This window comes from Mus caroli, chromosome 7, assembly GCF_900094665.2.
Source record: "Mus caroli chromosome 7, CAROLI_EIJ_v1.1, whole genome shotgun sequence".
Taxonomy (NCBI): Eukaryota; Metazoa; Chordata; class Mammalia; order Rodentia; family Muridae; genus Mus; species Mus caroli.
In genome coordinates this window covers 99648904-99664831 of record NC_034576.1, presented here as the reverse complement: position 1 = coordinate 99664831, position 15928 = coordinate 99648904, and the positions used below count along the sequence as shown (strand labels likewise).

Here is a 15928-nt window from a genome sequence, read left to right as displayed (position 1 = left end):
AATGAGATGTGGGAGGAGAGAGGGAGAAGTACAGAGGGTCAGGAAACTGAATGGAGGTGTGTAGCAGTGGCGGATGGGGAACTGTGGTAGCCACTAGAAAGTCCCAGATGCCAGGGAAGCAGGAGGTTCCCAGGACCCAACTGGGATGACATTAGCCAAAATATCCAACAAAGGGGATAGAACATGTAAAGACCACATCCAGTAGATAGGCATGGCCCCCAGTTGAGGGATGGGCCACCCACCTATCTCAAAAATTTTAACCCAGAATTGTTTCTGTCTAAAGGAAATGAAGAGTGGAGCAGAGACTGAAGGAAAGGCCATCCAGAGACCGCTTTCCTAGGGACCTATCCCATCTTCAGACACTATTGCTGATGCCAAGAAGCTGTTCCTGACAGGAGCCTTGTACAGCTGTCCCCTGAGAGGATCTCCCAGCGACCAACCAATACAGATGTGGATGCACACAGCCAAACATCAGACTGAGCGCAGAGACCCCAATGGAAGAGTTGGGGAAGGAATGAAGGAGCTGGGGATTGCAACCTTGTAGGAAGAACAACAATATCAACTAACTGGATGCCCCAGAGCTTCCACTAAACCATCAATCAAAGAGTACACATGGAGGGACCCACGGTTCCATGAAGCATATGTAGCAGAGGATGGCTAGCTGGCAACAATTGGAGGAGAGGCCCTTGGGAAGAGAGAGAGAAAAGACATAAAAAACAAGTCCCAGGTGGGTGAAGTTGTGCAAGCCTGTAATTCTAATTACTTAGGAGGCTGAGGTAGGAATATCACAAGTTCAAGGCCATCCTGGGCAATAAACAAGGGTTAAAAATGGATCTTTTGCCCACAAGTGCAATGCAAAGTTCTCTAGCATGCTTGAGGCCCTGGACTCAGTGAGCAGCGTGATACTCTTAAGTGGTCTAACACAGGGATAACTCAGAGACAACAAAAAATATTCTTTTTTAACTGATGGCTAAAAGCACCCTTCAGGAGCTCAGCATGATGGCACATGGCAAGCTATAAGGGGACTAAAATCAGGAGAATCGCAAAAGCTGGGAAAGCCTCAGTAACACAGCAAATAAAAACCGAAAGTCAAAAGCCCAAATCAATAAAAATGACCAATTTATGTACCTAAGAACTTAGCCAGCCCTGACAGAGACAAACAAAACTAAGCCAAAACACAGTAACTGGATTTTAAAACAAACAAACAAAACACTGATAAAAAAGAGAAGCCAAGGGAAAAAGGTATGACTCAGAGGACCCAAGTTAAAAGAGGACATCAAGTCTCACTAGAAACAATGAGAAAGCACGGGGACAGCTATTAGGAGTCTGGGCTCATGACTGTAGCCCTCAAGCTTGGGACGCTGAGGCAAGAGTAGCTTGAGTTTGAGGCTATCTGGGCTACACATGACTTTAGGAGAAGCCTATTTAAAAAGACCTTGTGGCTCAGTGGTTAAGGACACTTGTTGCTGTTCCATAGGATGTTCAGTTCTCTAAGCTCACAGCTGTCTGTAACTCCAGTTGCAGGGGAATCTGGCACCTTCTTCTGGCTTCCACATGACACTCACATTCACATATATGAATGCAAAATAGTCAGACACTCATATACACAAGAGTCTACCAACCTGCAATTCTATATCCTAAAAAGTATTCCAAAATGAAGGTAAAATAAGAGGTATTACAGATACAAACTTTTGGGGTCACAGACACATCCCTTCACAGTGCTGGGGCCTTCATGTGTATAGTCATGTCCAAACTCATCAGACCATATGCATTCAGTATGCACAGTTCTTTATGTCAGTTACTCCTCAACAATGCTATTAAACACATACAAGAAAAGAGAAGTGGGGAGGGGAGAGGACACATACGCATGTCTATGACACTTAATTTTTTATGGAATAGAGTGTTTAGAACAAATGAGATCTTTCAGGAAAATGCGCCAGGTTTACAATTATTCAAATTCTGCATTAGAAAGAACACATGGGAAGCTGAACGCCTTACCTTAAAGTAGGAATGAATAGCAGCTGTGGCTTCACTGCGGACCCTCAATATAGAACCCAGAGCATTAGTCCTGCACCTCAGGTGAGGATACTGTCTCAGGTACTCCAGAGGGTGTCGCTCCTTATACTTTATAGGGAATGCCTGCCAAAAATATGGGGAAGATTTAGAAGAAAACAAAAACAGTAGTGCTTTGGGAATATGCTTTCCCTCTTTATTATTTTAAAAACATTAATTACATGTATGTGTATGTGTGCATTTGCACATTTCTGCACGCATGCGTGCACACACACACACCACCATCGCCAAATGTGTGAAGATCAGAGGATAACTTGGAGTTGGTTCTCTTTCAAGCATGTAGGTCATCAAGCGTGGAGATAAGCATCTTTATCCTTGGTGCTCTCTCTAGCACCTATTTCTTAACAGAATGGCTTGTAACCCAATTACTCCTATCAGGTAATCACAACAGTGGGGTGGAGTTAGGTAGATGCTGGGCTACAGCCAGCTTTACTACTTAGCAGTTAAATTACTCAATGTCACTGAGGCCTGCCTGTTGCTTACCAAGTTTCTACCCATTAGCTGTCAGTTTCTTACAACTAAAGGGGTTTGCATGTAATTTTTCAAAATAATTCACTTTGACATGTGAGCTCATAACACTACAGGCATAAAAGGCTTTCTACCACTACACATACACACAGTTGGTATTTCTCCCAATGTCTTGAAAGCCCACAAGCATAACTGATTAAGGTTGCTTTATGGTTTGTCAACTTATCATCTAACAGCAAGAGGGAGAGCCAACAGCTTTCTTTCATTTAGCACAGTACTGAAGATTGGGAAAAAAATTAAAGGAAATTATCACTCTAGCCTGAAACATTTCCAACCCGTCTATACTTAGCGATTTCAAAACTAACAAGACAAACATCTTCTCAAACAAAACCTGAAGTTTCAATTAAAGATAACAGCAAAGTTAAAAAGACAGCACACTGCTTCTGGTCTCCTCCGTACTTCAGATCTTGGATAAATATTGGTTTTTATGTTGTATAGAAACAGGTATCACACTTATTAGAGGTAAACTATAGTCCCAATTCTCTCATGTCTGAACATGTTAACTCTCAGCTAGGGGAGGGGTAGCATTTACCCATGACAGGGTCTGGGGTTTGACTCTGAGCACCACAAGGGCAGGGGCAGGCAGGGGGTACCACACATGTACAGGGTACAGGGTGAGGTCCTGGATTTGGGATTAGGAACAATATAAATTTAAAATAAATATATAACACTAAGCCAAAAGCATAAAAGCAATAGAAGCCAACAGACAGTAATTATGCCCATTAGATATTTAAAATCAGTTCTAGCGAAAACAAGAAGCCAACGTCTAGAAGACAGACTTCAGAAGGGACAGGTACCAGAGAGATGCACGGACTAATGAACACTGCACTCCCAGAAGCTGAAGCAATCACTATAACTTCACGCTAGGCTCTGTGGTCTGTTTCAGTGATCAGGGAAGTCACAAATGAAACTCCCTCTAAGTGCCATTCTTGCAACAGACTTAAATAGACCACTCATGTTTTAAATTAAACCTAAACAGCCCCCTAAAATTACCAGTAAACATACCTTGGCTTCACAGTCTCCAATAACCTCAATCTTTTCTGCCTTCAGTTCCACATTTTGCCTCTTGGATTGACTTTTGACCAGCTGCCCTTGGACTTGCACAGAACTCCCAAAAGTCAATTCTCTATAGTAACAAAAATATCTCAGATCAGAAAAGACACTATCGATAGCCTTCATTTCAGTTACAATCTTGCTAAAGTATACAATGTCCAAAGTGCCCTTAATTAAATAATCTGCAGACACTCTTGCAGGACCAGGACTGTAAAAATGAGTTCCTTCAATTTTAAAAAGGGAACAAGGAGAGTTAACAATTTGCTCAAGCATTTAGAATTAATAAATTATATAACTGATAGGAGTTTTGGAGAGAGTGGGAGGAGAAAGAACTAGAATTCACTCAGTAGACTGGTATGGAACTCCATGAGTTTTGGAGGGAATGGGAGAAAGACCTAGAATTCACTCTTTTGACTGGTATGGAACTCAAAGAGATCCACGTACACTTGCCTCCCCAGTGCTGGGATAAAGGAATGTCACCACCACCTCGCACATGTAGATTTTTGTTGTTGTTTTTGAAGAGGAGGTCCCATGTAGTGAGAATTTGGGTTTCTTTAAAAAACAGAAATAGAAGTGCACTTTTTTTTTATTCCCAGATATGGGGATGTGGGGCTGCTTCAGACTGTCCTGGGCAGCTATGAGCTGCCTCCTGCTTTAGCAGGGCTAAACAGAGCCATGCAACTGTTACGCTCACAGATATCATCAGAGGAACACAAACCTCTTTTTAAAGGTGGTCACGTGGCACAGTGTGCTGGTGAGAGTAAGAAGGGCCCTCAGAAGCTCATCCATTTAAATGTGTGGTCCTCAGTTGGTGGAACTGTTTGAAGATTAGGAGGTGTGGCTTTGTGTCACTCAAGGATTAGGAGGTGGGCTTTAAGGGCACAAAAGCCCAAGCCATTCCCAGTTAGTGCACTCATTCTGTCTACCTCATACTTGTGGAACAAGGTGAAGCTCTCAATGACCGCTCCAGCAGTGTGCATGCCTGCTGCCATGCTCCCTAACATGATGGTCATGGACTCTTAACATGAAACTGTTGCGCACCTCCCCCTCAAGCTCATTCTTCTATACGTTGCTTTGGTTAAGGTATCACAACAATAGAAACGTAATTAGGACAGATTTTGTCTTTCTGCCCAATTGAGACCCATCAGTCTTACATGTAATATGTTATTCCTAACAGTCCTTGGAATAGCAAAGTGCTTATTCTAGCAGAATTGTGCTCTGCTCCCTAGAGGTTATACTTTAACACAAAATGTTATTAGTTCTGACATCTGATAATGAGGCCATAAAAGTTCCAGTTATTCTCGACTGGTGAGATGGCTCAACGGTTAAGAGCACTGGCCGCTCTTCCAGAGGGCCTGAGTTCAAATCCCAGCAACCACATGGTGGCTCATAACCATCTGTAATGGGATCCGATGCCCTCTTCTGGTGTGTCTGAAGACAGCTACAGTGTACTCATAACCAAAATAAATAAATAAATCTTTAAATAAAAGTTCCAGTTATTCAATAATAATTGGTTATTTTCTAACACTGTGTCAGAAGCTATGAACAAAAATTGAATACATCATTTTTAACTTCAAAGACTGAGTCCTTAATAGAGTCTAGTAAGTTAATTACTAATTAATTTCCACACAATGTTATCATTCTGTGAAGAATGGGTACAGGATACTATGGGAGCAGAGAAGCACCGGCCATGATCACAGGATATAGACACCAGATGATGTCTAAACTGAAACCATAACTATATACCTGGGACTGTATCAGATTGAGGGACCAACATGCACATGGTCAGAAGACAACAATTAGGGGAGGTCTGACTAGGTTTAAAAAGATTGGAGTAAAGCATGGGCAGAGGATTCCAGCATGTGAAAATGTTAGAGCTTAAGGGCTCCTGGTTCCAAGTATCTGGAATTTTCTTCAAAGCTCTTTTTCACAGATATGCTTAGAAAGATCAATCATTCAGGTGTCAAATAAGACACGCAATTAGGGAAGTTGAGAACACTAGAAAAGAAAAAGCAAAGAACTCTTTAGGAAAAAAAAAAAAAGGATAAAACAAACCTACCTACCTACCTACTGTCAAAGCTTGAATCTGCAACAACCTGAAGACTTTCCAAAGAAGATCCGTCATTTACATGCAGGAACAAAACTTCCTTCTGGGATCTGACGGACCGGATCCATCCCTGAAAAGTATTGTTAAATGTGAGCTTAAAAACCAAACACTTTACATTTTCATTACACATTCAGAAAAAGACCGCTAGAGGGATTCACAATCTCTCAAGAAAAAAAAAAAATTTACATGTTTGTGCCTTTCTCTTATGTCAGCCAGAGAGAGCATTAGATTGAAATATCAGACAAGATTGTGTTGTGTTTACAAACTATCACACAAAAATTCTTAAAAACCAACAGTCTCATGAAGATACGTACAGTACTATACACCTGTGACCCAGCACTTGGGAAGCCAAGGCAAGAAGATCCCAAGTTTGAGGCGGACTCTGACTCTGCAGCTGTCTAGGTCTCAAACACAAAGGAAAAAAGTATAATGAAATATACATATTAAAATGTCACAATGAAAGAAATCTATTTTTTTTAATTCTTGTGGGTTCATACTAGATTTAAAAAAAACTATTTGTGTGTCTATATACATCAAGTGTATAGCAGCGCCAGGAGAAGGTATTGGATCCCCTAGAGCTGGAGTTACACACAGTTAGGAGCTAGCCTATGTGGGTACCGGAAGCTAAATTCTTGTCCTCTTATTCCTCTCAAAGAATAGTGAGTACTCTTAACCACAGAGCCATCTCTCCTGCACCTGAAACCCATTTCTTTGTATGTTAACCAAAAAAATTAACATTTTAACAATATTATTATCAAAACAGTGATCTTTTGCTACTGCAAAATTGCTCTGCAGCAGGAACAGAAACGTTAACACCAAACAAATAAAAATTTATGACAAAAGAAAAGTCTCATTATGAACACATAGTGATACATAAACTTCAAAGACAGACTTACTTAACTTAAATGACAGGTATGTGCATGTACAAATGAGAAGTCTTTAAGTAGACTACAAGACTGCTAACAGCTACATTCCCAACCTGAATTTAAACAGCACAGGAGTTAACAGAGAACAATGCTTTCAAAGCAAAGATACAGTGTGAGGTATCCCCTAAATGTATAGAACTGGATACAAAAAAATACTTCCTACTAACCAGGCTTGTACAAAGCAAGAGATGAGACTACACACACACACACACACACACACACACTCCTATTACTACCATGTCTGTCGCTCAGCAATACCTACAGACACTATTACAGGTATGCACAAAATACTTTAAGGGAAAGAGGCACACTTACTTGTTTTTAAGTTTATTGCTAGTACATAGATAACAATCTAATGTTTTTGTTGCTGTTTGTTTTTGAGGCGAGGTCTGGGGTCCAGCACAGAACTTAGAGAGATCCGCCTGCCACTGCCTCCCATGAATTGGGATTAAAGGTGTGCACCATGACACTCTGCCTCTGTATTTTCACTTATGTGTGTACGTGCATGATAGATATGTAAGAGCAGGTGCCCAGAGAGGCCAGAAGAGAGCACTGGAGTCCCTGAAGCTGGACTTATGGTGGTTGAAAGCCTCCCGGTTTAGGGTCTACTAATGAACTCAGCTCCTCTGGAAAAAAAAAAAAAATTCTGGTTCTCTAGGTCAGTACCAAGTGCTCCAACTGCTAAGCCATCTCTCCAACACACACATTTTAAGTGAAAGAATATCTACTACCTATTGGACATGTGTCATGTTAAAAATAAAAGCTTACTTCCTTCATATACTGTCTCATACTGTTTCCATCTCATAAAAGTCCTAATGATTATCACACCTCTCTTACAAATAAGTAAACGGTGGCTCCGGGCTGTTAAGTACAGTGCTGATGAACTGGTGTTCACGTGTGAACCCAAGGTTATGTGACTACAGCGGGGCCGCAGAGCATGATGTGTAACCTACTTCAGTCTCATGTACAGGGCACTTCATCGCACCCAGCCCCCAAAGGCACCCACAGTTGCTCAGTCTCAGTCAACGGTAACTTCCAAAGCACCACTCGTATGTTCATTTGTTGGAAAGTTCCTATGGAGCACTTCTGATGTGCTTCTGTCCTAAATTCTAAGTACTGTGCTATTTAATCCTTACAAGGGCTAAACAAAGTGGCTGTGGGCATTTGTGAAAAGAACAGACACTTAGAAAAAAATTTAAAAGATAATCCAGGTAGAAAAAAAATTATCAGGTAGTACACTTGGAACTCAAATACAGTTACTATTCTGAAGTATCAACAAGCTTCCCTAGAATGCTCTTTCCTTCCCGTTCTGCCTGGGAACACATGTTGCTGCTATGTCCAGTCCATCAGTTACCCTACCTGGGGATACCATCCTCCAAGACAGCCTGATATGCAGGTAACACCTTCTTGAGCTTCACACAGCTCAGGAACTCCCTGTTTTCTTAGAGCTCTTTTATTCGCACCACTCATAACTACCACATTGCTGTAAACTAGGGCTAAACAGCAATATAATGTGAGTTTTACAAAGTTAGCTCCAAGGATAACAGCACTTTCTGCTCTTTCAGAGGACCCACGTTTGGTTCCTAGTACCTTCTGGGGAAGCTCACAGCTCCTTGTAACTCCAGCTCCAAGGGATCTGACACCACCTACGGATCTCCATAGGTATTCCTATCTATGTGTTATAAACTCATGCAGACACACATACACAAATACAAGATAAAATTAATCTTTAAAAAGATTTGTCCTTACATTAAAAGTAAAAATAGGTAATGAATAGCATGCTATTCAGTCAATTATACTCTGAATATCATTCACATGTAAACAATATAAAAATATTTTTATTTTTGAATATATTTATTATATTTATATTTTTATTTTCTTTACTCCTCAAAGTTATTATGTATTTTACTCTTACAACACACCTCCATGCAGTTGAAACACATTCAGGTGCTCAGAGCCATAAGTGGCTAGCAGTTTCCATATTATACCACTAAGCACCCAAGTAAAAGAAGGCCTGTTACCTGGGTAGTAGGTTCAGTTCATCTTTGACTCTTCTTTTGTTCATCACACAAATCAAGGTACAAAGAGCACAGCAGTTTTGATAACTTTTGATTGGGATCATGGAACAAGTAAGAAACCGAAAGAAACGCAAGGAAGAACAGCTTGGTCATGGTGCCAGATATCAGGAATATGGGTGAGACCAATTAGTTTGTTTCAGTAATTCAAGAGGAAACAGCCAAGCACCCGTCTTACTCTTTCTGTGCTTTTAGGAATCTATTCAAAGCTGCCACAAATAACAGCAGCTAACACTGACTGAGAGGCCTCTGTTCTAAATAGCCTGTATTCATTAACCCGTTTAATATTTAGAACTCTCCAAAATATGGACTATTATCTCCATTTTCATAAGAGAAACTGGGGCCTGAGGCACTGTCGTGACATGCCCATAAGTAACAAGCTACAAAGTAGGGCAAGCGAATTAAGCCAAGGCAACTGCAGCCCTTAGCTTGTCAAACTACAACATTCTGCTTTTTCCTAGTTTAATTACATGGAAACCTCAGGAGCCTAAGTGACTGAAATTGAAAAGGCATGGGTTCTCCTGTGTCCAACTTGTGTACAATGAGCCGCAGTGAGCAACTGAGGATAGCTATGAATGCAGCCCAACACGGGCTTCTAAACTTTGAGACTTTTTAACTGGAGGGTAGAGGCGGTAACTCAAGTATGAACTTGGTAGGTGGAGACCTCATGTTGCAATGTCAAAAGGCTGGACACACCTGGAACCACTATTTCCTGCCAGCCAGGAGAACAGGAAAAAGAGAAAGACAGAATTTCTGTTCTCAAGGAACTAGGGCAAGGCATCGCAAGTTATTACTATAAAAACAGATAGATAGATAGATAGATAGGTAGGTAGGTAGATAGATAGATAGATAGATAGATAGATAGATAGATAGATAGATAGGGGAGTGTTCATTTCAACTTTTCCGCATGATTAAAGTGTTTACAAGAAACCCCTAGGTGTTATGAAAACTCAGCTGCTGCACTTGTGATCGTCAGAACGATTTGCAAAAATAACAGTGCGGTCCCAGAAGTGTAGACTCTGGAGACAGTCAAGTCAAGCAAGCTCAGGCAGCAGTCTTTCCACACACCCACCTGCACCGTTACGCACTCCCCACTCGCGTCCTGGACCCTGAGGGCGTCCCGCACGCGTATTTTGGCAGACGCGCGGGGCCTGGGGCAGGAAACGGAGGAACAGAGGCGCAGCGCGCCGAGCAGGCGCCGGGCCCCGAGCATGGCGAGACCGGCCAGGGTTCCACGGGACGCCGGGCTACGTCCCGGCTCGCAGTCCGCGAGAGCAGCCTTTTTCAGCCGCGCAGTCCTGCCGTCATGCGCTCCTGTCGCTCTTCCCTCCGCGCCCCGAGCAATTCCCACGGGACCCCACCTCCGCGTCCCGCTCTCGAAAGCACGGAAGGTTCGACTATACGGAACACAGCAGCCTGTGTCACACGGTACGTGGGACCGGAGCAAAGACCCAGAGTTAAAGCACGTTGCAACTGAGCTACGTCACCCCGTGCTCGCTCTTACGTCATCACGCTGGGTGGAGTCTGAGGCTGAGCATGCGTGATTGTGTCCCGGAGCTTGTGAGGCGGGCCAGGGGGCAGGATGATAGGCGCGGGACGGATGGGGGCGGTGCAGGAGCTGAGATGGGCGGGACTAAGGAGCAAGGGCTTTCTCAGGTTTCTCAGAAATAGCTTCTGTCGGGTCGTCGCTGGGGAGACTGAGGAAAACTTGTGGGCAGTATTGACAGATGCAGAAGGCAAGTGTCTGTGCAGAGTCTTAGGGGTGAAGAGGAGTTCTGAGCTCTGGGAAGTCAGTCTCCAGACGTAGAACTTGCTGAAGTCACTGTTGGGTGGTAGCCAAACACTTCGTTGCTTAAAAAGGAGCTTTGCCTGCCAGAATGGGCAAATCTTTTCTCTTAGTTGCATTTGTTTGAACTGGAAACAATGGCCTTTGCATATATTCAGCTACGTTTTAAGTTTACACAAAAATTATTTTTTCGTAACTCAGTGAGACACATGATAATGTTTCTATCTAGTTAAACAAGAAAAGGTCAAAATAAGGACTAATTAAGTTGCCACAGTGAGACACCATACATAGTCCTGTTCATCAAGGAGCTTATGATGAAAAGATGATGGTTGGGGGACAGAGACAGAGAGGGAGAGATAGAGACACAGAGACAGACAAAGAGACAGTGAGACAGAAACAGAGAGAAACCATTGCATTATACCCAGCAAGAGCACACATAGATATATGTGTGGTAAGTGGAGTGGCAACCCAGAGAAAGAGATAATTAGGCTGAGTTTGAGGAAGGTTAGAATTTTTCCAGATGAAAATGTCAGAAATTTTCCTGTAAGAGGAGGACAGGAAAATCTGCTGGGAAGGAAAATGGCCTGAAAGAATTGTGAAACTCTTCTCTGGAAAGACTTGAAAATATCTCCAGTAAAAATACTTTGGGGTATTTCTGGAACCTTGAGAAAGGAAAAAGCAGAAACTTGTAGCCTTCCGAATATGTAGATATAGCTTATATCTTAAAGTATAAAAGTATATTAGATACCCCCCCCCCAAAAAAAAAGTGAAACCAGCAACCAGCAAGCTCAATTTCTCTTCAGGTTAATTTTTCTGTCTCATCTTCTTCCTTCCTCCTCTTTGCTCTGCTAAGTCTCAGGGAGACTATCTTCCTCTACTTACGGCAAAGGGTTAATTAGGAAACTAAGCAGAGAACCATAGTTCAGTAACTCAAGGGAAAGGGACCCCAGTGGGTGAAATGGGAAACTAGCAGTGGGTAATCTAAAGTGTGCAGTGAAAGCTGATCAATGCCTGCAAGCCTCGTGCTCAGACCCAACCGTTCCCGTTTATCCTTTACTGTGTCAGATTCTATCATCTTCTGATGTGTTTTCAGTGTTTGGATCCACACGTCTGCCTTTAGATTCATCGCCTTCCCGATAGCAGCAGGAATGACATTTCTAACGTGAATGTCGTATCGTGCCAGCCATAATGATAGGTAGAGTGTCACAGAGTGGCTGTTCCATGCCAAGAACTCCTCGCGTCTTAACTCCATCATCACAGCCACTCTTGCTTAGAAGAAACTGAAGTTTAGAGCATTTGCCGTACACCCCACGTTACTCACAGTCTTGTTTCATCCATATTCTTACTCATTTTGTTACCCTCGTGATTAAACACCCATGAATTGTTCCTCTTACAACATAAAGACTTGGCTACCAGACTTTCTCTGATTCACAAAGTTTCCTGAAGTGGCTTGGAGTGAGAATCAGAAATGAAATGTCTATGGTGTTACTCTCTGGTATTTTTTTTTTTATCTGTGCAATGAATTCTATCAGTGTTACCCCTGAACTCTGTGAAGGATTATTTTTAAGTAATATATATGCTATATATAATATATTTTATATTATATATATATATACAATATATATATTTTACTTGTATAGGTGTTTTGCCTGCATGTGTATCTATCTGTGTACCGAATGTGTTCCTGGTATCCACAGAGACCAGAAGAGGATGTTGTATCTCCTGAAATTGGAGTCATAGACAGTTATGAGCTGCCATTTGGGTGCTTGGAATAGAACCCAGGTCTTCTTAAAGAGCATCCAGTGCTCTTCAAAACTGAGCCATCTCTGTAGCCTCTCTGGGAAGGTTTTTGACAGGGTTCTACACAACACACTTTAGCTAACTTAAGCCAGAAACATCTTACAATTCTTCCTTCTGTTCTAAGCTGACAACTACTTATGTTTATAATATGTTCTCTTTCTTGAGAAGAATACCCCAGATTAAGAAGGCTCAGGTCTCATGAAACTAGATAAGACTTTGATTTAAAAAAAAAATTGTACTAACATACTGGACACATTTAAAAGATTGTTTCAGTGTTGTAGCCTAAAGCATATTCATCTTGAACTTCACAAGGCCCTGGAAAATTGTTTTCTGAGTTGATGATCCAATTTATATGCCCTCTGACAAGCTGTAGCAGTTCCCAGTTACCTTCGATGACAACTGTTAAACTTAGACTTTCTACTTTTTAACCACAAGGGAAACCTTGTGTATTAGTGTTTCAGAAGTTTATGCTTTGGTTCTCTTCTTCCTGTTCATCAAAATTCCATTTCAGCATAACTCCATCTTTTCTTCCTTCAATAGCATAATGAACAAAGTCATGAACCTGGTGATCAGAAGTCCTTGCTTAAGTCTTGTCTTTATGACCCATGATGGAACTCAGGAAGTCACTTGAACTTTCAAATACGCACATAGGGGTGGAGATGAAGGATGTGGGTGTTAGTGTGGGGATAGTCTCACTGCTTGACTAAGCCTCATATGGGTGGACTCTTTGCTTTGTTTATGGTTCCCTATCTGAGGTGAACAGAGTAAGTGGAGACTTCTAGTTTCTTGGAAAGTCAGTTATGTCAAATGATGTTTTGTTGGGGCTCACAGGCAAAATGATGTCTTGCTAAAGCAGACGTGTGGAAAAAAAATGTTTCTCTGAAGCAGACACAAGTGACAGTATGTTTTACTATAACAAACACATGAAAGGATGCATGATGTTCAGAAGGAATATAGACATGACCCCACAGACAGTGGGAGCTTGAGCATTGGTTTGCTTTGCTCTGCCCCTCTGTTCTTTGTGAATGACATGCATGTATTGGTTCACCTTACATTGCGGTGCTGAGCTCTGCTTGTAGTGACAACATTGGAAGAAACTTGCCAAAGAATGTCTGGTGAGGTTCCTGCAGCTCTTGCTCCTTCTGCAGCCTCAAGCCAGTTGGAGAGCCTTGGGGTTTCTTCTGGATTGAACTGCTCTTGCTGGTCTGTGCGTGGTGTCTGCCAAGTGTACTGGAATTCAGCTGCTGGTCTGTGCTTGGTGTCTGCCCAGAGAACTGGACTGCAGCTGCTGATTCATATGTGGTGTTTGCTACTGGACTGAACTGCTGATATTTTGACAATGAAGATGGCACTCTCTGCCAAAGAACGATTTCTAAACAGGTCTACTTCCCCGTGTCCTAATAACTTTTCTCTTCTGCTACCTCTGGTGGGCGGTGGCCTAAAGGAGAAGTTGAACCCTTACTAAAGTAGCTTGGAAAAAATTTATGCCTACAAATAGATGTTCATATCACCTCAGAAATTGGAACATACTTGTGACCAGTGTGAGTGCATTAATTATAAACCCAGAGTCACCAATAATGTGTCAGTGTTGCATGGAGGAAAGGAAGTTTGGGGGGCATTGCTGCTTGATGTACTTTAACAGAGATTTGAATTTCCTACTTCTCTCTCCCTGGGTCTTCTGTTGTTCCTGGCTATCTCTTGTAGGGGTCTGACTCTGTGCCTGCCTGAAAGCTGTCAAATCTGACTGTCTGTGTATGTTCCTAACAAGGGGCTTTGCTCTGTATTCACTGGAAAAGAAAGTGTCATATGGAGAAGGAATGAAGGATACTTTACAAAATGTTTCAGTAGTGTTTTACAAGGGGTTAAGTCACTGACTCCAGCTGACCCAGATAACAAACAATATTACAAACATCATTGTTTATGAAGCAATATTCTTTATGTTATGTTCAACATTTATAATGGGTACTCATTTTATGAGTCCAATTTCATCCTGTTTGCTGTTTTCAGTTAAATGATTTTTATGACATTACTCAAGGGTAAGGGTCATGGAAAAGCACATAGTTTAAAATTACAGATATGTATTAACTTAGGCTATAAAGCTGATTAGATGGGAAAAAAAGGCAAGTAAGGTTGGTTATTATTCTCTTAAAGGCATGTTAAATAAACAGGCTGAGTACACAGTAGGATAGCAGTCTTAAGTGACCTCAAGGTGTTTTATTAACTATGGCTGTGGGACTGTGATAGGCAGCCTATTTTGGTTGAATGAGACTTGCTTCGATGACCCAGTAGAAAACTCTACAAGGGATGGAAAAGCAAGCCACGTTCCCAGAGTCTGACACCACAGAGCCTCCAACTCCATGATTCTGTGACTATAAGTCACACAGACAATGTCCCAAGCTTCTGGCATTCTGGCTAGACTCCACCCCACAGTTACCTGGCAACAAGGTAGCCCAGCCCACTATAAAAGGAACTGCTTGGCCCCTCCTTGCTCTCTTTAAGCCCTCACCTTTCCTATTCTCATCTCTAGCCCTCTTTCTCTCTCTCCTTTCCCCCTTCTCTCCATGGCCAGCCTCTCTCTTTCTACCTTCTCTCCTTCTCCCTGACTTTCTACAATAAAACTCTAAAACCATAGACTGTCTCTGCTCATCAAGACCTGCTGTGCTTGAAGGATGGGATAGGCTTTCCCCTAATAAGCAGTGTCTAACCTCCCAAGAGAAAGCCTTCCTACGCTACAGCCACAGAACCAGGGACTCACACCCGTGTAGAAACCACCCAGCACCCCTCTCCCCCTGCCCTCTCCTCTCTTTGGCCCCAGGGCTGACGAGTGGCCCCCAGGGCCCCTATTTGTTCTCAGCTCCTCCACGGTACCCAGCATGGGATGCCAGAGATGGAGAACCTGTTATCTAGGACTGCCCCTTGTCCAACTGAGCTGGGATTTCATGGCTTCACACAGCCAGATACCCACCTGGGGCCGTGTGGAAAGCATGCAGCAGTCCTTCCACGTCCGCCTGCCCAGAGCACCGGAACTCTGGTGGGAAACAGATTTTCTCTCACTCCCACTTTCCCCCACACCCACTGCCCCGCATATGGCTGTGAGGTTCACAGCTTAGAATGTAAGGGATATGCTTCTGTATAGCCCTGGTTAACCTAGAACTCACTCTATAGACCAGACTGGCCTCAAACTCAGAAATCTACCTTCCTCTGCCTCCCAAGTGCTGGGACTAAAGGCACATGCCATCATTCTCAGCATATACGTTTATCTTACTGCATTGTCATGTATCATATTACAGGTAAAGAAACCCTGAATGCTTGAGATTTTTGAAAGGGACTCTACATTTAGGAGTGATTGGGCATAACTGGAAGACACAAATTGCTACTAACTTCAATTTTGTTCTGTTAATTCTAGATACTTATCAACTAGCTGACTCATTGGCAGATGCTTGCATTGCCTAAAATGGAGTTGAATGTGAACTATAATTTCCACTGCAAATAGGTCAGTGTGTGAAGTACATCGATTTTTATGTCTTATTATTTGGGGGTAAATTGTAAAATAATTGCCTGAGTTTTCACTGCTGAGGTC

The 15928-nt window shown here is 42.4% G+C and overlaps 1 protein-coding gene across 5 annotated transcripts in view; it reads right to left on the bottom strand.

The window, feature by feature from the left end:
• Nars2 (asparaginyl-tRNA synthetase 2, mitochondrial) overlaps positions 1-10248 on the bottom strand; it is a 105918-nt gene extending 95670 nt beyond the window's left edge. For 2 of the 5 annotated variants that reach the window (XR_003837109.1, XM_021167574.2), the window contains exons 1-5: positions 9835-10248; positions 6076-6159; positions 5722-5831; positions 3607-3727; positions 1999-2139 (exon numbers count right to left, since the gene is read on the bottom strand). Coding sequence is in view for 4 of the 5 variants with exons in the window: in XM_021167574.2 (XP_021023233.1) it covers positions 1999-2139; positions 3607-3727; positions 5722-5831; positions 6076-6159; positions 9835-9975 (597 nt within the window). In the remaining variant the exon portion in view is untranslated. Of the gene's footprint in view, positions 1-1998; positions 2140-3606; positions 3728-5717; positions 5832-6075; positions 6166-9834 lie in introns of all 5 variants that reach the window. The other 3 variants (XM_029479177.1, XM_021167576.2, XM_029479176.1) reach the window with 3 other exon arrangements.
• Positions 10249-15928: the final 5680 nt, after the last annotated feature.